Source organism: Aspergillus chevalieri, chromosome 4 (assembly GCF_016861735.1).
Source record: "Aspergillus chevalieri M1 DNA, chromosome 4, nearly complete sequence".
Lineage (NCBI taxonomy): Eukaryota > Fungi > Ascomycota > Eurotiomycetes > Eurotiales > Aspergillaceae > Aspergillus > Aspergillus chevalieri.
This window is the reverse complement of record NC_057365.1, coordinates 3,518,125-3,543,347: the sequence shown is the minus strand read 5'-3', so window position 1 is coordinate 3,543,347 and position 25,223 is coordinate 3,518,125. Positions and strand designations below refer to the sequence as shown.

At 50.8% G+C, this 25,223-nt stretch overlaps 8 protein-coding genes across 8 annotated transcripts; 3 read left to right on the top strand and 5 right to left on the bottom strand.

Annotated features, from left to right (window-relative positions):
• Window positions 1–2,123: 2,123 nt before the first annotated feature.
• Window positions 2,124–3,535, top strand: RNR2 (ribonucleotide-diphosphate reductase subunit RNR2; the record flags this gene model as incomplete). Its single annotated transcript, XM_043279551.1, has 4 exons — window positions 2,124–2,153; window positions 2,235–2,468; window positions 2,545–2,878; window positions 2,934–3,535. The coding sequence occupies 4 exons, from the start codon at window positions 2,124–2,126 to the stop codon at window positions 3,533–3,535; spliced, it is 1,200 nt and encodes a 399-aa protein (XP_043137219.1).
• A 628-nt stretch (window positions 3,536–4,163) lies between these two features.
• On the bottom strand, window positions 4,164–4,785 carry ACHE_41260S (SRP9/SRP21 family protein; the record flags this gene model as incomplete). The annotated part of the gene is made up of 2 exons (XM_043279550.1): window positions 4,164–4,637; window positions 4,714–4,785. The coding sequence occupies 2 exons, from the start codon at window positions 4,783–4,785 to the stop codon at window positions 4,164–4,166; spliced, it is 546 nt and encodes a 181-aa protein (XP_043137218.1).
• Window positions 4,786–6,339: 1,554 nt separating this feature from the next.
• ACHE_41259S (WD40 repeat domain-containing protein) lies at window positions 6,340–9,595 on the bottom strand (the record flags this gene model as incomplete). Its single annotated transcript, XM_043279549.1, has 5 exons — window positions 6,340–8,052; window positions 8,103–8,655; window positions 8,826–8,989; window positions 9,067–9,260; window positions 9,427–9,595. 5 exons carry the CDS (start codon window positions 9,593–9,595, stop codon window positions 6,340–6,342), a joined length of 2,793 nt encoding a protein of 930 aa, XP_043137217.1.
• A 388-nt stretch (window positions 9,596–9,983) lies between these two features.
• On the bottom strand, window positions 9,984–10,656 carry ACHE_41258S (2-oxo-4-hydroxy-4-carboxy-5-ureidoimidazoline decarboxylase; the record flags this gene model as incomplete). The annotated part of the gene is made up of 3 exons (XM_043279548.1): window positions 9,984–10,043; window positions 10,095–10,194; window positions 10,250–10,656. The coding sequence occupies 3 exons, from the start codon at window positions 10,654–10,656 to the stop codon at window positions 9,984–9,986; spliced, it is 567 nt and encodes a 188-aa protein (XP_043137216.1).
• Window positions 10,657–11,068: 412 nt separating this feature from the next.
• Window positions 11,069–11,803, top strand: ACHE_41257A (uncharacterized protein; the record flags this gene model as incomplete). The annotated part of the gene is made up of 3 exons (XM_043279547.1): window positions 11,069–11,527; window positions 11,588–11,718; window positions 11,767–11,803. The coding sequence occupies 3 exons, from the start codon at window positions 11,069–11,071 to the stop codon at window positions 11,801–11,803; spliced, it is 627 nt and encodes a 208-aa protein (XP_043137215.1).
• A 1,016-nt stretch (window positions 11,804–12,819) lies between these two features.
• Window positions 12,820–16,399, top strand: ACHE_41256A (putative GPI-anchored cell surface glycoprotein; the record flags this gene model as incomplete). The annotated part of the gene is made up of 4 exons (XM_043279546.1): window positions 12,820–12,893; window positions 13,028–13,215; window positions 13,295–16,312; window positions 16,362–16,399. 4 exons carry the CDS (start codon window positions 12,820–12,822, stop codon window positions 16,397–16,399), a joined length of 3,318 nt encoding a protein of 1,105 aa, XP_043137214.1.
• A 2,580-nt stretch (window positions 16,400–18,979) lies between these two features.
• Window positions 18,980–20,251, bottom strand: ACHE_41255S (pseudouridine synthase PUS4; the record flags this gene model as incomplete). Its single annotated transcript, XM_043279545.1, has 1 exon — window positions 18,980–20,251. One exon carries the CDS (start codon window positions 20,249–20,251, stop codon window positions 18,980–18,982), a length of 1,272 nt encoding a protein of 423 aa, XP_043137213.1.
• A 2,772-nt stretch (window positions 20,252–23,023) lies between these two features.
• On the bottom strand, window positions 23,024–24,646 carry ACHE_41254S (uncharacterized protein; the record flags this gene model as incomplete). The annotated part of the gene is made up of 1 exon (XM_043279544.1): window positions 23,024–24,646. One exon carries the CDS (start codon window positions 24,644–24,646, stop codon window positions 23,024–23,026), a length of 1,623 nt encoding a protein of 540 aa, XP_043137212.1.
• Between the last annotated feature and the right edge of the window lie 577 nt (window positions 24,647–25,223).

Below are 25,223 nucleotides of genomic sequence, written 5' to 3'. Positions count from 1 at the left end.
TTACAGAAAAGCGCGATATGCAAAAGAGTGCCCTGGGATAATAACCGCGTTCGATACAACGCACCAGAACTCATTGCTATTTTCAGGAAGACTGCTCTCGCGGATTCAGCTTTCCCTGAGTGGCTAACTTTTTCTAGTCTTTGGGGAATCGCAACGGGGCAGCATACCCCATTTTTGTCATATCGTCCTGTTTACCCTCAATCAACTTCCCCCCAGGAATCAGGAAGCTTGGTACTGTTACACTGGAAGGAACCATCTTGTGTATCGCCCAATGCAGGCGTATTACCAAGACGAAATGTACAAGTCTTGCTACACGCTTTTTGGAGACTCATAGCTGACACTGAAGATTTCCAGAAGTTCGAGAATAGTTAAGGGCAGGCGCGTAAAGGTTGCCAGCCAGTTTCTGCTACCGCACACTGATGTCGACCTATCGCAGATAGCCAGAGAAAATCCTTCCAACCGTTCATCTGGAACGTGCATTGTCCTCTATACAGCGGGTGCATTAACCCCTGACACGACGCATAGTCCACGAACCTGGAAGTAAAGCGGTTGGCAGACTTCCTAGTGAAGGGACAAAGATAAGTTATTAAACATATCATGTATGGAAGTAAGCTGAACGATCATATCGCACAAATTGAGGCAGGAGGTAGATATGATCGATGGTCTGGCAAGGCAGGCGTATCGTCGTCTATCACGGAAGCAGAGGGGCTGTCGAGTCTGAGCGTGAGAAAACAGCTTGATCACGAGTGTTGCATTAGGGTTGGTGCTATGACAGAGAGCAATATTTCGGGACAATGACATGCCTGTTTCAAGAAGTACGATAATTAGTCTAGAGAAACTGGGGGCACTGGAATGGTAAGGTATACAAGCCATGCCATGACAGTTGCAGATTCAATTGGATCCCTTGAACTTTGTCTCCTTCAACCCTTCCAAGTAAGGAAAAACTAGGTAATCAATCAGTGGCATTCTGATCGGGGTTCTGACAGCACATGCAGCAAATATGCATGGAAGATGCGGTCAATCGGGAAGCATTCTAAGCTCCACACGCGACAGGCTGACAGCAGGGATATGTAAGGGACCAAAATAGGTCAAAAAATCGGTAACCTGTACGCAGCCAAGTAGTACACTGCATAGCCGAATGCAATAAAGAGAAGAGCAAGGAGACAAATACAGAGGACTCAACGCGAAACGCGCGTTTCTCTGTATGGATAACGTCATGCTCCGGCGTCGCAGAGAGCTTGCTCCAATCTGAGAGCCTAGACGTATTTATTTTGAACCCAGAAAGACGTGTTATATCCGAAAATCCGCTCAGAGGGTCGGAGGTTATCCAATCGTCGCGTGCAGTGGAGCGCGTCGTACCCAGTTAGAGCGATTTCTCTTTCAGCTGTTCCAGAGCTTGGACCGGGCTTATCTGATCATTAATCATGACTTCGATGAAGCCAAGGTCCGATTTCAGGAGTGGAGAATTGTGTTCCTTTATTGACAGACGCGTGAGGTCGTGTAGCATTGGCTGTGTCAGCTCAATTGGCTAACTTTTGGGCATACAGGCGGGAGTCAGTATTGACAGCTAGTATTGTAGTGTTGCCCTTGAATTTCCCTTCAAAATGGTATCTAATTGTATCTAGATGTACCTACAAGTAGATGCCATGTAGGTGCTGAAGAACGCGCTGGCATCGGATCAGATAAGATCAATCAGCAACCGCGCATACCCCTCGTAGCCCAGCTACCACGTCCAACTACGAAGCATGTGGAGAATTCTCAGTGGTGCCCGGCGACAAACCGGTCAATTGGCGATCGCAATCCGGATTGCAGCTGGACCGATGGTCTGATGGAGCAACAGGGCAAACAAAAGGGCAAATATCGAAATGTTTCGTGACGCGCACTAACTGCATCGGGTAACCAGCCACCCTCTCGCGAGGCGCGCCAGTCCACGTGACCGCGACGGAACTCGTCGCGCTTTTCGTTTCCGCCGCAAGTATTAATTCTGCCCTCCTCCCCTCTCGTCATTCTTCATCCCATTCCCTTCACTCAAGCTCTCTCTTCTCTTGTGCCGTATCTTGCTGAAGCATTCTTGTTCTAATTACGTCTCTACTATTCTAATTGTCTTAATTACTTCTATCGAAATGGCTGCACAGGTCACTCCCTCCAAGCAGGTACGTGAGGTTGCGTCTGTCGCCTCTCCCGGCGACGCGTCCGAAATCAAGAGTACTTGCTAACTGGACAATCGCGCATAGACTGCCTCCTCTCTCGAGAACCTCAAGATGAGCGACTCGCCCGTCAAGAAGCTCAACTTCGCCGGCAAGGAGAACGCGCCTGCTGCCGACATCGACGCGACTGTCACCAAGCCTGTCGAGAAGCCCGTCCAAGCTCCCAAGGCGGCTCCTACCATTCAGGAGCTCGAGGCCAGTGAGCCTCTCTTGCAAGAGAACCCTCACCGTTTCGTTCTCTTCCCCATCAAGTACCATGAGGTCAGTGGCGCCACGCGTCGACGCGTAAATTGGTTTTCCCACGCGCATCAAACTAACATCCTGCTTTCTGCAACAGATCTGGCAAATGTACAAGAAGGCCGAGGCCTCTTTCTGGACCGCCGAAGAGATCGACCTGTCGAAGGATCTGCACGACTGGAATAACCGCCTGAACGATGACGAGCGTTACTTCATCTCCCACGTCCTTGCCTTCTTCGCCGCCTCGGACGGTATTGTGAATGAGAACCTGCTTGAGCGTTTCAGTGGTGAGGTTCAGGTCCCCGAAGCTCGTTGCTTTTACGGTTTCCAGATCATGATTGAGAACATCCACTCGGAGACCTACTCTCTCCTCATCGACACCTATATTAAGGAGCCCAAGCAGCGCACCTACCTCTTCGACGCTATTGATACCAGTATGTTTCCAATGCCATGGTTATACAATTGACACGATTCTAACTGGTGATTTAGTCCCTTGCATCAGACGCAAGGCTGATTGGGCTATCAAGTGGATTCAGGACAAGGAGTCCACCTTTGCTTCGCGTCTCGTGGCCTTCGCCGCCGTTGAGGGTATCTTCTTCTCCGGCTCGTTCGCCTCTATCTTCTGGCTGAAGAAGCGTGGCCTGATGCCTGGTCTTACATTCTCCAATGAGCTGATCTCTCGTGATGAGGGTCTCCACACCGACTTTGCTTGCTTGCTGTTCTCTCACTTGAATCACCGCCCCGACAAGCAGATCGTCCAGGACATCATCACTGAGGCTGTCGCTATTGAACAGGAGTTCTTGACTGACGCTCTCCCTGTCGCCCTGCTCGGCATGAACGCCAAGCTCATGACCCAGTACATCGAATTCGTTGCCGACCGTCTTCTGGTCGCATTGGGCAACCAGAAATACTACCACGCCACCAACCCCTTCGACTTCATGGAGAACATCTCCCTGGCTGGCAAGACCAACTTCTTCGAGAAGCGTGTTGGTGACTACCAGAAGGCTGGTGTCATGAGCAGCACGAAGAAGGAAGAATCTCAGTCCGCCACCACCAACGACGCTGGTCTCAGCTTCGACGATGACTTCTAAACAGGTGGCTTGAAAAATTCTATATACCCCGGTTGCGTGTCATATCCGGACTTATATTTTCTCGCCGCCAAAGTCCTTGACTCGTGCCATGAGCGCTGTTAATATTTCTGTATGTTTATGAATGATTCTTGGAGGTACGCATGGGTTTGGCGTTATGGTTTCGGTGGTCATCTCCTTGCTTGTTTTTGTGTCCTGTCCTTGGTTTGGATTGATGGATAATGGGCGATGCCAAAATGTACTTAAGTATATATCAATGTATATTCAGTTGGACAATGTGTTGTTCCCTACTCCGTATGCAGTACACATGTAGCATCTTAGGTATCAAGATGATCTGGAAAAGGCCGGTCCTTCTGAGATTTTCATATGTACAGATACAGGCCCATCTATCTCGTAATGGTTGTCCTTTGCCGTCTCAAGTGAGGTAATACCCACGAGGAACTAGCTAAGTCTCGAAGACCAAGGGTATATCCGTGCAGCCGTTAAGCAGGGATTCCAGATATCGTTTCATCGAGGGCAAACCGCATCACTCAAGCACAGCCTGAGACCCTATCAATCCATCCTCACTACCCAGACAAGACCCTAATTTTTCCCCATCCGATAATAGCAGCACACACACGTGCAACCCACTTCACCGCTTCCCCTTACCCTTCCTCTTCGACTTCCCACCCTTAGCCCCGACATCGGGTTTCCCTTCTGCCTGCCCCGCTGTCTGTGCCGCCGCACTCCCCTCCTCAGCCGCAACAGGCGCATCCGTCATCTCAACATCCCCAGCAGTCCCCGCCGCCGCAGCAGTCGCAGGCGCAGCCCCCAACCCCAGCGCCGCAACATCCGCACCACCAGCCAACTTGCCCAGACTCGTAATTAACCTTCCAACCTCGGCGGCTTTATTCGTGCGATACTGCAGACAGATTCCGGCGGCGGGGTTGTAGGTTTTCAATGTGAGGGTTGCGACGGGTGTTTGTGGCGCTGGTGTTGATTGGGAGGGTGTTGTAGCGGTATCCTGTGATTGTTGTTGCTGTTCTTGGCGTTGAGACTGGCGGGCTTGGGCTTTTTTGAGGGCTGTCGGGCGTTGAGAGGGGAAGGAGTATTTTGTTGTTATTCTCTGTTAATCTTGTTAGTAATTTTTTTTTCTTCTATGACGGATTGTATTCCGTCGTCCTCACGTAGGGTAAACGTACGCTATCCGGATATGCTTGGAGTAGTAGCGCAGATTGTTCCAGGTATGCCTGGGGTGTGTGGAGGTATGGCATTTTGTCTTTTTGATTCTTTCCCGGAAGAAGGTAACAGAAGAGAATTATCTCACTCAACAATGTAAGCGTAAAAAAGAAGGGAAGAGAATATGAATGGCAGCTTCGCGAATATGAGATGAGTGCGGACAGACAGCGTGGAGATGCGAGTCGTCGGAGCTTGGCGGAGACGGCCGGCAGTATACTTGACATACAGGGAGTATTCATCTGTAGCATTATCCCGCGAGCAGCAACAAATTATCCGTTACAGACCTTGTGATGATCTCGAGTGACCAATTCCTGAGTGACCAGGGAGAACGTCCTTTGGCGCTCCGAGACACGTCCCACAGAGCCTCCACACGTTCGCTTTTACTGGAGATGTAGAAGTGAACATCGAACATTGTTCCTATTATATTTTGATTCATGGTTATCTCACAAACTCTTGATGCCATAACACCTTGGGTCTTGCACCTAAACTCATCTACAGTGAAAAAGGGGATACAGAACCAAACCAAACCTCATTTCTAATAGGGAAGGCTGGACTAAACCCAGTTAAGGGCACGCCAAAGATGAAAAGAGATCAGATTCTGCCGGGGTCGCCTCACCTTTGCATGCATTGTGTACTTAAAGCAAGCGGTAGGGGAGGCAGTCAAATAACTCCTGGAATTATTCTTGAACCCGGAGCCAATAATTGAACAAAGGTGCCAAGCTAGCGCCTCAGACTCGTCAAGACCCGTAATCGACCTGGGAAGGACATGGATTCCTATTTTCAAGTTCGGCCAGCGTTTAATCATCTTCGCTGGGCATTCTCCACAATCGAAGGAGACGACCTCATCCTGATTGCTATGGAAAGAAACTCTCTAAGAATTGATATATATTTAAGAGATCCACAACTGCTGTAGATGGACGCATGTTAATTTAGGCAAGTTTGTCTTCTTTGATTTCCCATCTCCCAACTTTGTTGAACTGGTTTGTTATGGCATACATTGTCTAGGGCACCATAAATGGTGAGTCCATGTTGTTATATAAATACTTTGACACGGCTTAACATGCTGGAACCAGCTAGTAACTGTATAATCTGAAACTGGAGAGAGAAATTTCCTGGCAATGTGTCTGGTTTCATTGTGTTGATATTTGTCCACTGCTGCAGAACTGACCAATCTTCCACTATGTGGCTGCCTCAGGACTTATGATGATGATGTTGTTGTTGTTGTTATTCAGGTCTGATTCTAGTGGTCCCTTACAGATTTGACCAAAAACCCCCAACCTGAGTGATAGCTGGCGTGAGGTCGGTCAGAGAACGGAGAGGGAAACATGTACAATAGTTGAGGGCTTAGGACTGAAGATACGTGTATGTAAATCGAACCGATTGAAATAAATCTCTATCGCGTATATACATAATGCCACATGTCACATTGCTCGTATAATGTACTCCGTAGCAACTATGTTATCCAAACACCATGCCATGTACAGATATCTCGTCGACCAAACTAACCAAAACACCATCCATGCCAACCATTTATAGCCAAAATTGCAGAATATAGAAAAAGACAGAAGAAATAAAATAAACCAAAACCACTAATTCACTGGCCTCAAACACCTCACACAAACCAGCCTTTGCTTCCCGTTCCTCCCCCTACTCGCCCGAAAATTTGTCCCCTGGCAATCATCGCACTTCAGAACATCACCATCCCCATCTTCACCCTCCCCATTCGACGAGGCATAATCACTGCTCAGAAATTCGCTCCCGATGCTCAATTTTCGATCTGCATCTGGAACAGATAGTCGATCCGGGGCAAGGAGGCGAGACTGGCGGTTCTGCGCTGCAAAGGCGTCATGTGTGATCTTGTTCCAGTAAGCGTTGCTTTGCTCGCCTTGGATCCATAATGGATTATCGTGGTCTTGGCCGCTCGCGACGATTGCAGTGGAGGACAGGGGTAAGGGTGATTTAGGGGCGGGTTCACGTTTTCGGGGTGTGGTGTTTTGCCGCGATGTGTCGGCGCTTGAGCGTGGGCTGTCGAGAGAATTTTTGTATGCTGAGGGTGATGGAGACATGGTGAAGGAACGAGAGTCTGCACGGGGTCTTGACGAGCCGCCTCCTGGACTGGAGTAGCGTGAAGCATTGGGGATGGATTTGCCTGAAGGACTCCTGGTCCTCGTACCGTTGGCATGGCCTGCATTATGTCGGATGACAGAATTGCGCCAGGAGAGAATCCGCTCGGAGGGCGTTTTATGAGAGTCTTTTCCGATGGAAGACGCGAGGCTGTGGCGCGTCGAATTGGACCGTCGAAGTAGTCTTCTGGAGATAGTGGAGTGGGCATCCCAATTGGCGTATCGTCGCTTTTGATACGCGCAGTCCTGTCGCAGGACTTTGATTCTCCCTGAATAGTCGGCTACAATAATGATGTTACCGTCGGGGTGTGTGGAGCGGGAGATATAAGTAGGCGACTCTTGCGCCTGCTTGCTAGCTCCAGAGTTCCGGTTCCCGGAATCGTTGTCCTTGAGCGTGGACTCATCTTTGCCTACCAGCGTCACTGGCGGCGGGTTGCAAATGTCATAGACCGGATCTTCTGAGAAACCCAGGATCTGTTTAGTCTTCGCAGGAGCCATTACGGCTGCTGTCACCATAGACGAGTGTGTTTCAAATACCTCGACCGCACGTTTATCCATGTCTTTCTCGGTGGTATTGGTAGGCCAGATATACGTTCGACGATCCTCGCTCCCACAGATAATATGCTTCCCATCGTGGCTGAACGATGCGCGAATTTGACTGCAGGTGTTCTCGTTGCCACGGAACTTAGCCTCTAAGGATCGATCCTTGAAGTTGTAGAGTCTGATTCGGGAATCATTGCTAGTGATCAAGAGCTTGACATCCGCATTTGGGTCGTCGAGAAGAGCAAAGGCGTCAATTCCCGTAATCTTACTACCTTTCGCATTGCGACCGCGCGCAGACCGTACATGCATCTGGTCTATTGGCTTGAGGCCGTCCGTCTGGTAAATGATGCACAGTCCGTTAAGGCATCCGGCTATTGCGTACATACCATCCGGAGTAAAAGCGACCGATGTAATCATTGCTGGCACCGACACCACAAATGCCACGCTTTTATCCGGGATACTCCAGAGCCGGAGCTTGGTGTCGAGAGATCCGGCCAGGAAGAAACGGTCATCGCGTGGATGGAACTGGATCGACGTGACAAAATCGCTATGCTGGAAACAACATAGACATTCGGATCTAGTTACGTGCCACAGGCGGACCGTTTTGTCCATAGACGAAGAAAGTAGGAAATTGTTCTAAGCTTCTTTTAGCATAAGAAACCTAAAGGTATGGAAGGGTACCGTACCTTGCTCCAGCTCAGGTCTAGGATACTGCCAGTATGTCCCTCGAACACTTGAATAGGTTTTGCCCGGAAAACTGGTGCTTTCAACTTCGGAAGCTCGTCGTTGTCCTGTTCCTCATCGCTCTCGACCTCGTTTCTGTCACTGGGCGAAGCGATAACCGCCCAGATGCGAACCTTACGATCCTGCCCCGCAGCTGCAAGGTATTTCCCATCTTTGGAGAAGACAAGCGACCAAACCGCTTTCCCAGTATCATAGCCTTTTTCGGATCCGACTACCGAATTGGTTACATCCTTATCCGCCGCGCTCAATATACCATCAGCGCCCTCCAGTTCTTGCGCGACGAAAACCCGGTTGAATGTCTTTTCCTTCTTGTAGTGCGCGCGAACCCTGAGATATTTCGGCGGCCGCGGGAATCGAGGAATAAAACCTATAGGTTGTGCAGCGGCGTCGGGGTCCATGCGGCCGTTCTCGGACTCAGATACATCGTCTTCAGCGTCGGAGAGCCGGTCCTTCTTCTTTCCCAGGATTATGCGACTGAGGAAGGAAACGCCTTTTCTGTAGTTGAAGGGAAATGAATTAAAGTCAGCGAACAGGTCGTCTTGGTAAGACGAAGAAGCACAAGGCTGTCAATCAAGGAAGCACGCGCATGTCACTGTGCAGGGTGGCAAGCGGTCATCACCCGACTTACGCCATACACGAAAAACGGGTATGCATCGCCAACTCACTTCTTCTTCTCGGGAGGTCTCTGGTGTGGCACTGAATCCCGTCGGATTAAGCCTTGTTCGTCTGCATTGTAGTTGTCCGTGCCACCGGCCTCCGCCTCGTAAGGCGCTCTCCCTAGTAGCTTCAAAGGAATGGATTTTTGGGTATTCGTGCGCTGAATGATATGCTATAGGTTGGGTGCAAGATCGTATCCGTCAGCGACACCGAACAAGGCGGAATCCTCCTTCGTAAACGGTGACTTACTTGAGATAACGGGTCTATCGCACTGGTTTCCGCACTGGGATCCACAACCGTAGGAGAAGACGTGGAATATCTTGTGACAGAGCCGCTGGCCCGGTGGTTCGAGTAACTAAGACTTTGCGTGGTTCGGTGGTTCCTTCGCGCATCTTGCTGTTGATTACTGCTCGACCCCGATGCGACATCCGGCGATGTAGGACCTAAGCCCGGAACGAAGCCGCCAGTCAGTCAGCCGGTCATTCGTTTAAATGCACGACAGTATCCCCCGGTATATCATTGGTCTCTGGCCGGGATATCCCTTGAAGTTCCCGACGGACCCGGGCGAACCTCCACGCCCCGTGACAGGGCGCATTAGAATTAACGTACCGATAGGAGACGATTGTGATGTCCGCGCAGGACCAGACTGGTGCTTGCTATTACCACTCTGGTTACTTGGATCCCTGGTGATGTGCGAGGACGAACTGGCAGAGCCGGTGGTGGTGACGATGGCGGGGACCGACGAAGCGCGCGGCCCAGCAGTGGAAGCCTCGGCCATGCTGAGGAGGGCACTGGAGGCTGCACATGTGGAAGGATGTGTCGCTTAAGTAAAAGGAGGGAAATTAAAGGTCAGCGATGGCCAGTGGTGCGTCCCAGGAGCAAATAAAGGAAGTAAATTTTCGGCGAGCGATGGAAAAAGCGGCACCAGCCGGAAGTGGAAATGGATGACATCAAAGCGTTTTTTTTGTTCGGTTTACTTCTACTCTACCGAATACATTTCATGATCTATACAGAGTACTCTGAAGAGGGATGGATTATAGGTTCAAGAAGCCATTATACGCTTGTCTCAGATCCGAGACAAAAATGCGAAGCTATGCCACTCTATGGTCGGAGTGCTCGAAAGGATCGCCATAACAGCCTGGTGTATCCAACTCTTATCGGACATGTCATATATTCGATGGTTGCTGCAGTTTTCTCGCTCGATCTTTGGCAATATCGCACATGGCCTAGGGTCCAGATATCAGCATCTGAGAAGCGCTGCAACACGAACAACTAACCTGGATATTCTCCTCAATCTCGCGGCTCTTGTCACCACGGTCAATCCTCTGGCGCATTTCTTCCATGATTACATCTCGATTTCGGCCATTGACAAATGTTCTGCATGGGGATGCCATTAGAATGCTCAAATCTGGGGGAATCGACCTTGACTTACACAAATCGCAACCCAGGAAATTTCTCCTCATATTCATGATTCAACAGACTCAAACGTTCCATCTGGTCCTCCGCGACTGATGCGTTCAAATTGGCCTGTTCTTTCCTGCTCAACTCGCTTAAATGCTCTGTAGCTTTGGCCGGTGGTCTGCCCAGACGTGGATGTGATCCTAAGATCTTCATGAGTGTTTGCTGGTCCATAGGCAACTGTGACAAAGACAGCGCTGACAATTGACCTCGCACAGCATCAGCAAGACTAGCATATGAGGCGAATGAGTGGGTTGCCAGGACAGGACCTGTGATGGCGTGGAGCTCCGGTGATGGTTCAAAGAGGGTGTCGAGGACTTGGAACTGCTGTTCCAGGGAGAGAGAGGATATGCTTGATGGTGAAGGAAGGGTTGACAGCATATTGGCAGTTATTGCTTCTTCCTTTATCGAACACGGGGAGCTTTGGCCTTTAAGGAATTTAAGTATGCAGTTGCTTATCGCGGGGATCCGATCCCCGCATCGGCGCTCTCCGTTCTTCCAAACTGGCCCTATTTACTCTTCCTCTTTAATTAGCTCTTTAATCCATCCCCAGTGTCCAAATGCTCAAGAAAAGCAGAAAGGAAAGGGGAATCCGAATCAAAAATATTGTGTCCTGTTTTATGTTGATCTTGCGCAGTGATTATGAGCTCGCTGGTGTAGATAGTTTGATATGACATCCATGAACCACGCAACTGTGATGTCTGATGCTTGGTGCTTGCTCTTGTCTTCTATTCAATGGCTCCCAGTCTATCTCTTGCCTTCAAACCATAATTAACACCTCAAACAGCCAGCCATGTCATTCGCTGCCCAGGTTCAGGTTACTGACGATGAACAACAGCTAGTTGATTTGTTGCATCGCTATCTCCCAAGAGACCAAGAGGATGGCTTGAGGGTACACGTACCATGGAATTTGCCATGTGCAGATAGCATGCACGAAATTCTGTACAGAGAAAGAAAGGATAAACCCACATCATCCTACGACCCCGAAAGGCGCATTCTGACTGTCAAAGCCAGAGGCGAGCATTTCCGCCGCCGCGTCTCCTGTGTTGTCTATAACTTTTTTCTAGCAGGCTGCTTGACCGGATTCCTTACAGGGAGTGAGGGAAAACTCCTACGCTCCAGATCGAGCGTCCAATTCTTCACTTGGAAGCGCGAGCATGGTAGGGAAAAAGGCCCATCGTGGTGGAAATCTCCTGATGCTTCTATTGTGTTCCGTGGAAAGGGGCCGTATGCCTGTTCCCGAGCGACGATGGTATTTAAAGTGGGAATTAGCGAAGATTGGGAAGACATGCTTGTTGACAAAGAGCAATAGCTTCTTGGGAGCAAGGAAGTGAACGTTGTTATTCTCGTCACTATCAAGGAGGATAAAGAAGCCCTATCAGAAACGAGAGCTACAGAAGGGAAAGGGGCCCGTCGGGTCCGCAACGGCAAGGCGAGTGTACTGTAAGTATTCTGCCCCTTGAGCCCAATGATTGCAGCTGATATGAATAGCAAATTATTCCAAAGACAGACATGGCAGCCCCTGTGATTAAAATCACGGATTTGTTCCCGGGAAGTTACTATGAGAACCTACAGGGCTTTGATGCATCCAGGACGAGGGAAATGGGTCTTGATCGGTTTGGGCATCATCTGAAAAAAAGCGAGAAAGGAGGTGGCCCATGACAGGGCATTGGATTTTCTACGCTCGTGGGACGACTAGCCTAGCCAACAGCCCTATGTTCTTTTTTAGGAAATGGCTATCACCACGTGATCTTGATGGAGTGACTGATTTTATTTGGGGACAGAAAATGGGATTGGCTTCTCCATATTGATGTGCGTGATTTGCGTCCTGACTCGATTGATCCTGACTCTCACTCTAGACATTGTGAATTACATCCTAGATGTGCTTGTATCTCTCTCCGTATCTTTGTGTGCATAGTGGTATGTTGTACAGTACACCGACCTGTATCACAACGTATCTTTTCTATTTCTGGAGGTTAATATGGCCTGCATAATCTGATACACAGCAGTCAAAGAACCAGCCAGTGCCATTGCATTGCCAGCCCAGCCAGTGGAGGTCCCAATTAAAGGCGCTCCCCACAGTTCCTCTCCTCCTTCTCGGCCCCTGAAAGTCAACCGCCGAATCAATGGCCTCCTGAGAGGGACCATACCCATAGCCATTTTTATTATCATTTTCACTTCATTGCATTCATTCATTCATTTCGCTCTTTGATTCATTATATTATATTTATTTCTCAGCCGTTGATCCGATCTCCAGTTTATTGCGAGATCTGACCTGGAAAGTGCTCCGTACTCGCGCTCTCTACTATCCCATTCGGGTACAGACATATTTTATATCTGCAGGAATTTACAGATCATCTTCACGCCTGCAGAAAAGGTCCACGTTCGCTTCTCTCGCACGTTTTCTTTCGGTCGTTCTCTTATTGTGTTGCTTTTTCGTTCTTTCTCTTGCTCTGGCCTTATCGACAACCCCTCCTTGTTCTCGCTCTCCCTCCGCGTCCGCACCGACCACGATCTCTCGGTTCCAATGCGTTGCTGGTCGTCATGTCTTTGAATGGCCTGGATAATTCTGACGTGCTTGAAGCCTATCAGTCTGCTCTGACTGAAGCTGGAGGATGGTAAGTCCTGTTTATCGTCTTTTCTGCTCTCCCAGGGGCCGAGGTGCGGCGTTCGCGGACGCCCGCGGTCACAACCATCAAGACTCGGTGCTGGATAGCAACAGTTACTGACGCACGCACACTACTATATTCAGGTTTCTGCTCCATTATACCTCAAGAGATGAAGTGGCTCTACTCAGTCGAGGCACTGGCGGCGTTCCTGACGTGCGAAATGCGATCGACGGCTACGAGGAGGCCTCTCCGCTCTACGGGTTTCTACAGTATCGCCGGAGGAAGGTAGTTCTCAGCTATTTGCCGGAGGATCTGTCGCGACTGGTCAAAGGTAAGCGCTTCTACACCGTCTGTTTGTAAATGTTGGTACCCGTGGTTCAAAGCTGACGCGACCCTTGAAACCTGTCTAGCCCGTACCACCGTTCAATTCCAATCTGTCCTAGACAAGTTCTCTCCCCACGACACCGTTTTCTCGTTGTCCAAGTCGACGGACCTCACCGAAAGTGCACTGTCCTCCGCGTGCTTGTTACATGCTGCTTCAGGTTCTATCACCTCTTCTTCGAGTTCCCTCCGCCGTCGCAGGCTGATGGAAATTACGGAAGATGCAGAGGAAAACACCCCGGACAAAGACGATTCGCAGGCTCAATCTCCAGTGAGCGAGACACCCCAGAGACCGTTCAGCCAACGATCTGACGCTACCGTAACGGCTTCCCAGCGTGCGCCATCGAGATTGTACCAAACGACCAGTGCCAGTGACCAGCCAGAACCCGAAACAAATGCCTCCGATGTCTCGTCGACCATTGACAATTTCCCCGCGCCTCCCTCGGTTACCTTCGATCACAGCTCTGAACGTGCATCTTTGCACAGAAACTTCCGCGACGACCTTGCCAGTGCGCCGTCCGATTCGCGCCGGTTTTCCCAGTCCTCCCGACCGTCGATGCAGGATCTGGATCATATATCTCCATATACCACACCCAAAGTCAAGCGGGGACCGCGGCCGTCGGTAGAGTCAAGCAGCCGTCCTCGAAGTCAAGACAAACGGCCGGTCGCATCGTTACCGGCTGGCGTTCGTTCGTCGGCCCTGCGAAGACGCAGTCCAAACACTACTCCCCTTCGACCTCGATCCCAGGGAAATCCCGTAGCATCTCCCAAGTCTGGCAAGGGAGCAACACCTGGTGTACCTCCACTATTGGTGCCTCCGCTGTCGATGCCGATTTCACGGCCTCATATTTCACCCGGAGCCAAATCTCTGAGCGCAGTGTCGACCTCTGGGTTGTCCCCGGAGAAAGAGCGGCTGATGAAGGCCCTCCAGCAGCGTAAAAAGCAAATGGAAAAACGATCTGGGCAAAACAAACAGAAGCAGCCTTCTGCCGAAACCGACGAAAACAAAGAGAATGTCGGTTACGGCCAGCTCGACCACGACAAGGGAGCAGCAGCTGTCGATAATTATAAAACCAGATCGGACCAGAGCACAGAACCCCGTAATAAGGCAACATCCTTCATCTCGCCTGTCCAATCAAAACCTGACTCGGCCGTGGATATGGTGGTTTCGGATTCCGATGGCGATCAGCATTCCTCCACTATTACTACACCTCTTACTACACCCACTGCTACTACCACCACCGTTGACAAGGAGCAGACTAATAATAATCATAATACTGATGATGATGATGCCGATGACCACCATGGAGAAGAGGAAAAAGAGCCAAAAGCGGACGGTTTCCCCCTCCTTGTGTCTTCCTCTTCAGGTATTATTGACAGCAAGCCTGAAGATGGCCCGCGCTCGCCTAGTGCCGTCGATGGCCCACTCGAGAATAAGTCTGGAAACGCTCCCGAAAACGAAATTGTTGTTTCTCCACCGCCCACAAATCCACCTCCTAATTCCAGTGAACAGGAGGCGGACGCTGCCCCTGAAACCCTTCCGCGACCTGACACATCTACTACCATCCCCAACGCCTCTTCGAACTCAATCGCTCCAATTGACTGCGACTCGCAGCATGATCCGCCAACCCCTGAATCTTCAGACCCGGTAAGACAGCACGTCACCGAACGCAGGGAAAAGCGCAAACCGTACCTCGAGCCCATTCAAGTACCGACTCCCGAATACTCTGATGAGGATAACTTGCTCTCGGATGATTCCTTCATGGAAGAACTGAAGAGTGCTACGGTGCAGGAAGCCAAGCCTGTGTCCGTTGGATCGCCTGTTATCGCAGACAATGGAGATGAACAACCGGCATCGTCGCCGTCGCCGGAGACCCAGGTGAATACTCGAGCGGTCTCAAACCCAACTGCGGCGGTTGAATCGCAGTCGGCCAACTTGCAGGCTGTCGCTGGCGGCCGGTCGGTCTCTAGCACGTACCTAGAGACTACTGCCGGCCCCAAGTCACCGGCCTTGGTGGCTAGAAAGGTCAACGTCTCTTCCGGAATCTCCAGCCGCATCAAGGCGCTGGAGAAGTTTACCGGCAACCGTGATGTGCCCGCCACAGCGACACCGCCGAACATGACTGGGTCTCATGCAGCTCAATCGTTTGAGACGTTCCGGAAACGCGCTTCGATCTCACAGCCTCCTGGAAGCTTTAATTCGCCGGCCATCTCCAGAAGTGCTTCGACTTCCCGTCCTGCATCGCAAGCCGCAAACCTGACCCGCGATGACTCTCAATCGAGTCTGAATAATACGCAAACCACGAGCTCGGTATCCGTGACAGCTCGAATAGTCCGTGATGCAGACGGTGCTTCGCCGGACAACCAGCTTCAAGCTAGCCCCTTGACTGTCGAGCATGAGACATCCGAGGTTCCCGTTTCTCCGAACTTGACCGCGGAATCAGCCACTGATGACCGGGAGAAGCGTAGCATGTCCACATCGTCTGCGGGATCTGGCGCCGCTCCCACGATACAACGATCGGAGAGCCGGATGTCGGTCTCTTCCAAGGGTGAGGGTGAAGACCAGAAGGGCTCTCGGACTTCTCGACTCCTAAACCGCATGTCGTCCATCACATCAAACTCCCGCAAGAGTCTCCTCGGGGCCTTGGGTCCCTCCGGATCATTGAAGGGTGAGGAAGGCATCACGACTCCGGAGAAATCACCTGAGCCCGAATCCGCCCCCGCCCCCACCAAGGCCCCGGCCCCGGCCCCTGAGGTTCAGGCTATCGACATTGGCGAAGTTAATGTCCAGTTCCCGGATACACTTCTCTGGAAGCGACGATTCGTCCGGATTGACGACAAGGGATATCTGGTGCTCACGCCGGCCAATGTGGACTCTACTGGCCGTAACATGACCAAGAAGTACCACTTGACCGAGTTCAGAACGCCTTGTCTTCCGGATGAGGACTGTCAAGAGCTGCCTAATAGCATTGTGTTGGATTTCTTGGACGGAAGCACTCTCCAGTGTGCTTGCGAATCGAGACAGGGGCAAGCTTCTGTTCTCCAAAGTAAGTCCATTTCACCTGACCTTGAAAAGCCTATGCTAACAACGTCTAGCACTTGTCCAAGCCCACGGTTCCTACCAGTCTGTCTAATAACCCAAACTCTTTTTATCTTATCTTGTTTACCCTGGCATAGAGCAATTTCCTGGCTGCATATTATCTTCATCTCACTGTGTTATAAATCATTCATCCTGCATTCCTTTCCAATCTCTCCTTACGTTGTTGGGTCTTTCATTTTGGTTTCCTCTTTTGTGTATTCTGTGTCTTCAGCGGTATACCCCATCTAAAATGGTCTCCTGTTTATAATGCAGCTACATAGACATTTATATCTTGTCAATGTGTGGGCATTTCTTGTCGTTTACCTGGTTGATGACGGGCATGGTTTCTAGTTTTGGTTCGTAGCTTTGACACATCAAATTTGCAGTCTGGTTTAAGGATCGGCACATAACCCATCTAACTAAAGTGCAACTTGCCATGATGCCACTATATAGGATGAAGTTTCTAACACAAACTAGCTCGAATTATACAAGCCTATTTCACCAACCCCTAGAAAATAGATGGCCAATGCTCCGTAATACCCGCAGAATCCGCTCGACGAGTAGCTCTTTGCCGACTCCCATGATGAGCCACGCGGACTTTTCGTATGGGGAGTATGTGGAGAGGCCTTGCTCACCTCCTCACCGACCAGGATTCCAACGAGCTCACCATTTCCATTGAGATGCCGCTGGAACGCCTCCAGGGCAGCGGCATGACTACGGCCTTTATGCTGTAGTTTACCGGAAACGAAATTGGTCAGGCTTCCCCTAGCAATGGTATAGCTGTATGTGATATGGGCCTTGGACCGACTTGGAAACTGGAGAGATGGCTCTCATCCCACTGAACTAACTGGTGACTGGAAGCCTGCGAACAATTCCAGCTTTCGGGGCATTGATTATTGTGAGTGAGAACAGGGTTTGCATTCTGATTTTTCGTGGCTGATGGGAATTGCATGGTAGACCAATCCCACTATTACTAGATGATCCATGCTGGTCATTGTTGGCCCAGCGTCGTGATGGTGGATGAGGGGAAACGTTATCGGACATGGACGTATCTCAAGCATGTCACTGCCAGAGATATAGCGAGGTGCTTTTAATAGGTGTTTGTTGTTTCCAACATTCGATTGAATACATCCTGTTTGTCGCTTATCTCTGCCCGTTAGGGCAATGGGAGAGCGGATTGGACTGCCGTCCATTAGCAAGAATGGCTCATCGTATCCAATTATCTCTTCGTAGCGATTGAGGAAGCTGAGTTCTGATGGTCTTGACACACCGTTACGACTCGCGGACTGATTGCACCTGCGACGGTGTATATCCTGTTCCACCGGCTGCCACTCCCGAGTCCATCCTGCAGCAAAATGAGTGCAGCGTGGTAAAAAGGATGGTCGACATGGCAAACCTGGTGAACTCGAAAGAGAACGAGTGGAACCCTCGCGATCTGTTTACCACGGACGATCTCCATACCGCAATTGCTAAGTTCCTCCTCTTAAACGCAGATGAATAGGGCATTCGGGAACCCGTCTGGACCTATACCCTCTCTCGCACAGATACAAGCGCCAGATCACCGGATCAACCCTAACTGCGACACGCACCTATCGGTGTATCATCAGCTATGCCCGACAAACGAGCAGGTCAAGATACTCAGACGCAAAATACCTCTTCGCCATCGCCTGCGGCGGCGGGCTTTGCGACGAGGCCTTGCCAGAGCCGTAGCAGAGGCAGCGAACAATATCCTAATAGCAGACTACTGTGAAGCAGCAGATGAGAAATTCCTACATCTGCTTCAGGAAGTTGGGGCAGCATTCCTGAAGCTGCAGTCTAGTGGGGATCATCAGCGACTGGCGTTTTGACAACAACGTGGCTCAGACAATCCAGTTCGGTGCCCTAGGATAGTACCGTGATCATCATGGACTCGACTGCCCGGAGGTGTCTACGGGAACTATATGACTTCCGTCCTCTCGCATCGCTACATCGACCTCGCCATTTATGTAGGCGTTATAAACGCATCAATCGGCCTCTTGGGGAACAGATCAACAGGGAGCAATACACGTTAATGTCGGAGGCCTGCGTGCTGCTTAACTATCTGGTTGATTTCCACAGTGACACGATGCGGAAACTGCGTGAGAATGTCATCTTGCGCGGGATCTGTGGAAATCTCTGTAAATACCTCGACGGGTTGATATGGTATTCTCTGCTGATCGCCGAAGCCATAAAGTCTAGGCCATGTGCGCGGTTGTGGTTATGAGCATTTGCAATTGGGCGCTCATGGCGTTACAGCACAAGGTGTATGAGGTGTTTCATGAGTTTCGGGAGTGGAAGGGCGCGGCTATGTGCAACCTCCGCTTCAAACGAATCCCACGAACGGCTTCTTGATGCACTGAAGGGACACGGGATTCTGGCTGAGAATGGCCCGGACGTGGCGAAACGGCGTGCAGATATGGGGTTTGCTGCGCATCGAACTTCACCGCAGACTAACATGGCTTGGCTGGCCGATAGCATGCAGAGTATGCTTCATCCCGGTAACTTGCGAAAAATCATTGATGTGTGCATTTCGAGTGGTTGGGACAGATTGGGGATGTAGAATATTGCCCTTGAACCGTAAACTATTAATGAACATGCCCAGATATATACAGTACAATCACGAAGACCCTGCCCTCGCGTCTCTCTCCCTCTTCTCCTCCCATTCCTCCAAGAAGCTTTGCACCTTCGGGCCCCAGACTTTCTCCCCAGCATCCAAGTCCTTGTACTCGAGGATCTTATCGGAATCAAGTGTAAAATCCGCTTGGCGAGTGCGGGATAGCTCGCACATGAGAGCGCAGCTACCAAGGGCTTTTCCTAGGTCGTGTGCGAGGGAGCGGACGTAGAAGCCGGAGGAGACGGTCATGGTGATTTTGACGGCAGGAGGTTGAGGGCATGCGGTGGTCTCGGGTTTTGATTCGGAGGATTCGGTGGTTTCAGCGATTGTGGTGGCTGCTGATTGTTCCGTGGGTGCGTCTTGCGCAGCGTCAGAAACCTTCTGCTTTTTTGGTGCTGGAATGGAGTCGTCGGCGGTCACTTCTGTTGTTGTAGCGGCGGATTGCTCTTTTTCTTCTTCCTGACTCTCTGCAGGACGCTTCGTTGCGGATGAAGTCTCTAGCACCTGCTTCTCAGGCTGTCCCTCCTCCGCAGATGCAGCAACAGGTAGCGCATCATCCTTTGCAAGTAGTTTCTCCGCAACAGACTTCTCCTCTTCCGGCGCCTCCTCCTCAGGCCACTTATGCTCATGCGTACCCGGCTCATACCACTCCAGAATCTCCAAATTCGAGACCTCCACTGGTCTCGCTTGGATTTCAATCGGTGGCAGCTGTCCCTCCCGTGCATACTCATACAGCTTCTTTCCCTTCACCTTCAACGCCGAGAAAATAGGCGGATGCTGCATGATCTTGCCCCGGAACTGCGCAAGTGCCTTCTCCACTCCCTCGCGCGTGATATGCGCATATGGACCGCGCCTCACGATCTTTCCAAGTCGATCATACGAATCCGTCTCTGCGCCAAAAACAACAACAGCTTCGTACGTCTTCGTGCATCCCAGGAAATCATTCAACTGCTTAGTGCCCTTGCCCACACCCGTAACCAACACACCCGTAGCAAGAGGATCAAGGGTACCCCCATGTCCGATCTTCACATCAATGTTCTTGTTCCTGCGCTTGCGGGAGAATTTCGCTTCGCGGGAGGAGGAGCGGGCGCGCTCGATGCGTTCGTGCTCGATCCAAGGGCGAAAGAGCTCAGACGGTTTAAGGTGAGATTGCAGTTTGCGAATAACGTCAGCGGAGGTGACGCCTTGGGGTTTGTGGACGGCGAAAACGCCTTCGTAGATCTTTTCGCCGGACATGGTTGTGCGAAAGAGTCGGAAGCCTCGGGGTAGGCTCATTAGCTGGGCAGCTTGTAGTTGTGATTCTGAGGTAGAGGTCAACACTCCCAGGGCTGCGCTAGCGATACAAGGGTATTCGTGGAATGTCGAGGCTCAATTGAGTGCTGGAGAATGATTGAGTCGAGAGAGTCGAGTCTTGATGTCGGACGAAAAATACAGATATGTAAAAATTACGAGATATACGTAAGTTACACCCGATATGGTAATAGACACCTGAGGCTAAATGATAGCATAGATGTTTCTTCCGCGTAGAATGACCTCTCATTCAAATATGGCGTTTCTGGCGATCTGCTCATCTTTCCCAGCTCTTCACCTTCTCCCATTTGCCACGCCTGACCGACAGACCAGAGAAGGCTGCACTTATGCTGTAGAGAACCAACCCCGGTAGGTGAAGATGCCCGGCCGGTTAGTAGTTGCCAGCGAATCCCGGCTGTTGCATTCTTATTTCTACTCGAGCTCACGAGCGCAGCGAGGCGGTTTCTAAGGACCCAATGGGTATATATCCTACACCCAGTACCCCCTTCCATCATCATCATTATCATCGTCATCGTTGTTGTTATTGCTGTTGTTGGATACTGACTATTGTAAAGGTCTGATATTGGTTGTCTCCGTTGATCAAACACCGGATGACTTAATGGTTTCTCTGAATTACTGGGATTCGCGCATCCCAGAGAATACAGCAGCAAATCTTGCGTGTACATTCGATACTATACTGTCATGCTTCGTTACAGATCAACTATTGAAGCAGTGTGATGTTCGCAAGATCCTTCATGGCAACCTTCGAGGCGCTGATTCTTGACACCCTGGGGTAGGCTTGAAGCCAGATTGGGAAAATCTTGCATTTGCCGGCAAGAAAAAAATGGACTGGGGTTTTCAATTTGACCCCAATGATCAGCCAGCCATATTCATGTCTCGTGTCTATCATTGCGAGATTGTAGAGCGGAGTGATGGGCCGGGGTACTTTTGTTGCCATCTGCTGTCAATCGTTCATCGTCTCAACACCGGTTAGGCGATCCAGTTATATAGTTCGTTCGCGTGGCGGGAAATTCTAACGGTTCCTGACATCCATACGAATGGCAACCGCAACGATGAATCTTCGCCATCAAGACTATACGGTCGCCTGGCTGTGTGTCCTCCCTTTGGATACGGCTGCGGCTGAAGCGATGCTGGCCGACAAACACCCTAATTCGCCAACGAACCCCAATGACGATAACAAGTACATCCTTGGTAGGATATATGATCACAATGTCGTCATTGCGTGCCTTCGATCAGGTGTCTATGGGACGACATCAGCTGCAATATTGGCTAAACAAATGCAATCCACTTTCCAGTCGATACGGTTCTTCCTAATGGTGGGAATCGGAGGGGGAGCTCCAAGTGAAACGGCTGATATTCGACTGGGCGATGTGGTAGTAAGCAACCAACAAGGGACTTCGGAGAAGTCGTACAATATGATTATGGCAAAACAGTGAGCGGTGGCTGCTTTGAACGAACTGGGGTGTTGAGCAAGCCGCTACCAGTGCTCCTGACAGCAGTCTCCAGACTGAATGCTGCACATATGTCGAGGGATTTGCGACTATTTTGGGAGAAATTTGAGAATCTTGCAACAAGTTTCAACGAAACTTGGAATGTTCTCCGTTGGATTCCTGGTGGCCGTTCAAAAGACTCCCATCTACACGGTCTCCTTGGATGGGCAGTAAAGGAACAGCACGAGAGTCTGCTGTCGATTGCACTAGCTGCGGGACCCTCCTTACAGCATGTTTGTAATCTTCCACCGATCGGTTAAAGCCTAACTGCGCTACATGTCGCATCAAAGCTTGGATATGAAAACATCACTAAAACCCTTGTGGGTTTCTGTAAAATGAATGTGAAAGATAGCGAAGGATATTCCGCTTTACATTATGCAGCTATCAGGGGACATCCTAAAGTTTGCCAAATGCTTTCAAGCACAAAGGGTGTGGAAGTAGACTCCCCAAAAGATCTAAATGCACGCCACTCTGGCTGGCTGCTAGTAATGGACATACAGATGTTGTGTCGCTCCTTGCAAAGAAGCGAGCGAACATTGAAGGACAATATTTTCTGCCAGACACCCCTTACACATGCTGCACAAAACGGGCACTATGCGGTCGTGGAGCTTCTGGTTGGGAAAGGAACGATCCGAGGGTTTCAAGATACAAATGTAAAGCTTACCCTTAGGAAGGGGGCTGATGTTAATGCTCAGGTGCATGGCACAGCACTATTCTTGGCGGCTAAAAATGGGCATGAGGCAGTGGTGAACCTGTTGGAAAATCACGGTGGTACAATTCTCTAGAGTAATTCCCATCCACCACCGTCCCATATCACCATAGCTCACTTATCAGTTCCATTAATGGAAGTCATACAACGTTGCTTCAAGCGCCGTAGCTAATAATATGTGGCTTCCTGATATTACCATGTGATATGAATTGACACTTCAAAGCCCTTGACCCAGCCCATTGGGTTGTGTTAGGGTTCAAAACCAACCCAGCTCCTGTGGCCAACGAGGAGCACCATCTCTAACATGTCCATTTCCAGGAGGATTGAAGCCCTTTGGCCCGTTTGTGTGGCCTCGCCACCATCAATTTGCCTCATTATCATCAAATGTGCTCTCGTCGTCACCAATAGTTGCCGTCAGCGGCTGATAACTGATATTGACGGATATTGCCCGTTGGTCTCAGTTGCTACAGTCAGCTATCGGCATTGGCCGTTATTCAACTGTCACAGTTCCCAATGCTGAGGTCAGGACCGCAGAATCTACTTTTCAACATCATCTGCTGTTCCCATCACCTTGTCAAGACTCTTGTCTGTTTCCTCCCACTCTCTCTGAATAGCCTCCAACACCCAGTTCCCTCTTGGCTTAAGTCTGAATTTCCTCTCCCTCGGCATCGTCATGAATCCCACTACAACCATCTCCCACGGATCCACCACTTCACCGTCTACCAGCTCGAAATCAAACGCCCACAGCAAGCTGGCAACCTGCATAAATGCCCCGTCAGTGGCAACTCTCTTGCCCTGGCAGATCCGTCGACCCTGTCCAAAAACTGGCAGTGGAAGATCAGTGCGCAGTTTGGTATCTCCAGCGTCGCCCTGCTGTAGCCACCGTTCGGGCATGAACTCCTGCAGGTTTCCCAGCGCGGGATCGAACACCGCTTCGTCTCGACCAACAGCCCACGCGTTTGCCATGACTGTGACTCCCTTGGCGATCTTAACGCCCTTGAACTTGTCATTCCTATCTGCTCGCCGGGGAATGGACCCTGGCGATATGGGCCGCCACCGGAACAACTCGTGAGCAGCGGCATCGATGAAGGCGAGCCTCGAGCGATCCGAAAAGCGCGGGAGGCGATCGCGTCCCACCACCTCGTCGAGGATGGCGTGCGCTCGGGCTACAAAGGAGGGTTGGTACAGCGCTGCAATGAACAGCCACAGCAGCTGGCGCGGGGAGGTTTCCATACCGCCCTGGATGGAAGTAGCTAGAGTAAAGGCGAGATCAAGGTCCGCAACCGGGGAGGCAGCTGGGGTGTATTTCTCTGCGGTGGCAATAGCCTGCTTCGTAGCATTCCAGCCCGCTGAGTCCCGCCCGTGATGGAACAAACGCATATAGAGGTCGACCTGGGTGGCGAACAGCCTGTCTGCAGCGTGCTTCCAGGGCGATAGGAAGGCAGGTAGATGTCGCAGCGGCGGGATGAGATCGGGCAGGCCAGGGTTGGCGGCGAGATGGGTCACCTGTGTCTGGGTATCGATGATCTCATACAGAATGGGCTCGTCGAATCGTGGAATGCGCAGGCCATAATGCAGCCCGAGGATGACGCTCGACTGGGTGCGCTCCAGGAGGCGGTATATGGTGTCGGTACTGATCATGCTGCCGTCCTGGCTCTGCCGCGCCGCGTTGGAAAGGTCGAACAGCAGCTGTTTGGACTCGAGTTCCATCAAGGACTGATACTGTGGAGCAGCGACTGCGCCTAGGCTGGGAGCGAGGATTCGGTGATGCAGCTTTAGGTAATCATCGTAGTCGTGCATCAAGGTAAATCGCGACTGCCCTGGCTCAGCACCGGTGATCATCTCCATGCTGACCGAGGCCGGTCGGTTGCTATACCACTGGCTGCGGCGGCTGAACAACTCCGTCACGGCGTCATACGAGTTGAGCACGACAATAGGTACGATTCCAAACAGCTTGGGCACCGCTATTGGGCCATTCTGCGTAACCCATGTATCCCAGTTCGTTAGCGGCTTGTCGATAGGCGAGGTATGGAGGTCGCCGATGAGGGGGAGCTTGAGCAGAACTTTCCCCTCCTTTTTGCTCTTCTTCCTGGTGCTCACGTAGGGCAGTATCAACAGGCCGACGGCGAGCGCCACCACGACCAGAAAGGTGGTAGCCATGCCGGACTTGCTATCGAGATTGGGACAGCAGGAGACACCAGTATATCTTTTATCTTGGATGCTAGGGGAAGCTGGCACACCACATGTTCATAGTCAGATTAACCAACATCCACACATAGTTAAATAACTCAGCAGTTATTCAGCACTGTGGGCCCTGCCCTGATTGCCCTTCCCCGGCAAGCACCGGATTGGGCCGAGGCCGACGCAGGATTCGAATTCGTACAGCATCCACGGACTTACCCCGACAGGAATATTTAAGGAGTAAATGGTGTTCGACCAATCTCTCATGTGCTTGGCTTCAGCAGAAAAGATGTAAAAGAAAGTCAAGATATAGGATAGGTATGACAGAGTTATAGGCATTGTAAATGGAGTCAAGAAAGCCATGTTTATATACATACACCTAGCAGAACTAGACATGTCATGTAACGGACTTCCTTTTTTTTTTTTTTTTTTTGGTGTAGAATCTCTCATTTAAATATGGCGTTCTGGCGATCTGCTCACCTTTTCAAGCTCTCCCCCAGAAGACTGCACTTATGCTGCAGAAAACCAAACCCGGTAGGCGAAGATCCTTAAGACG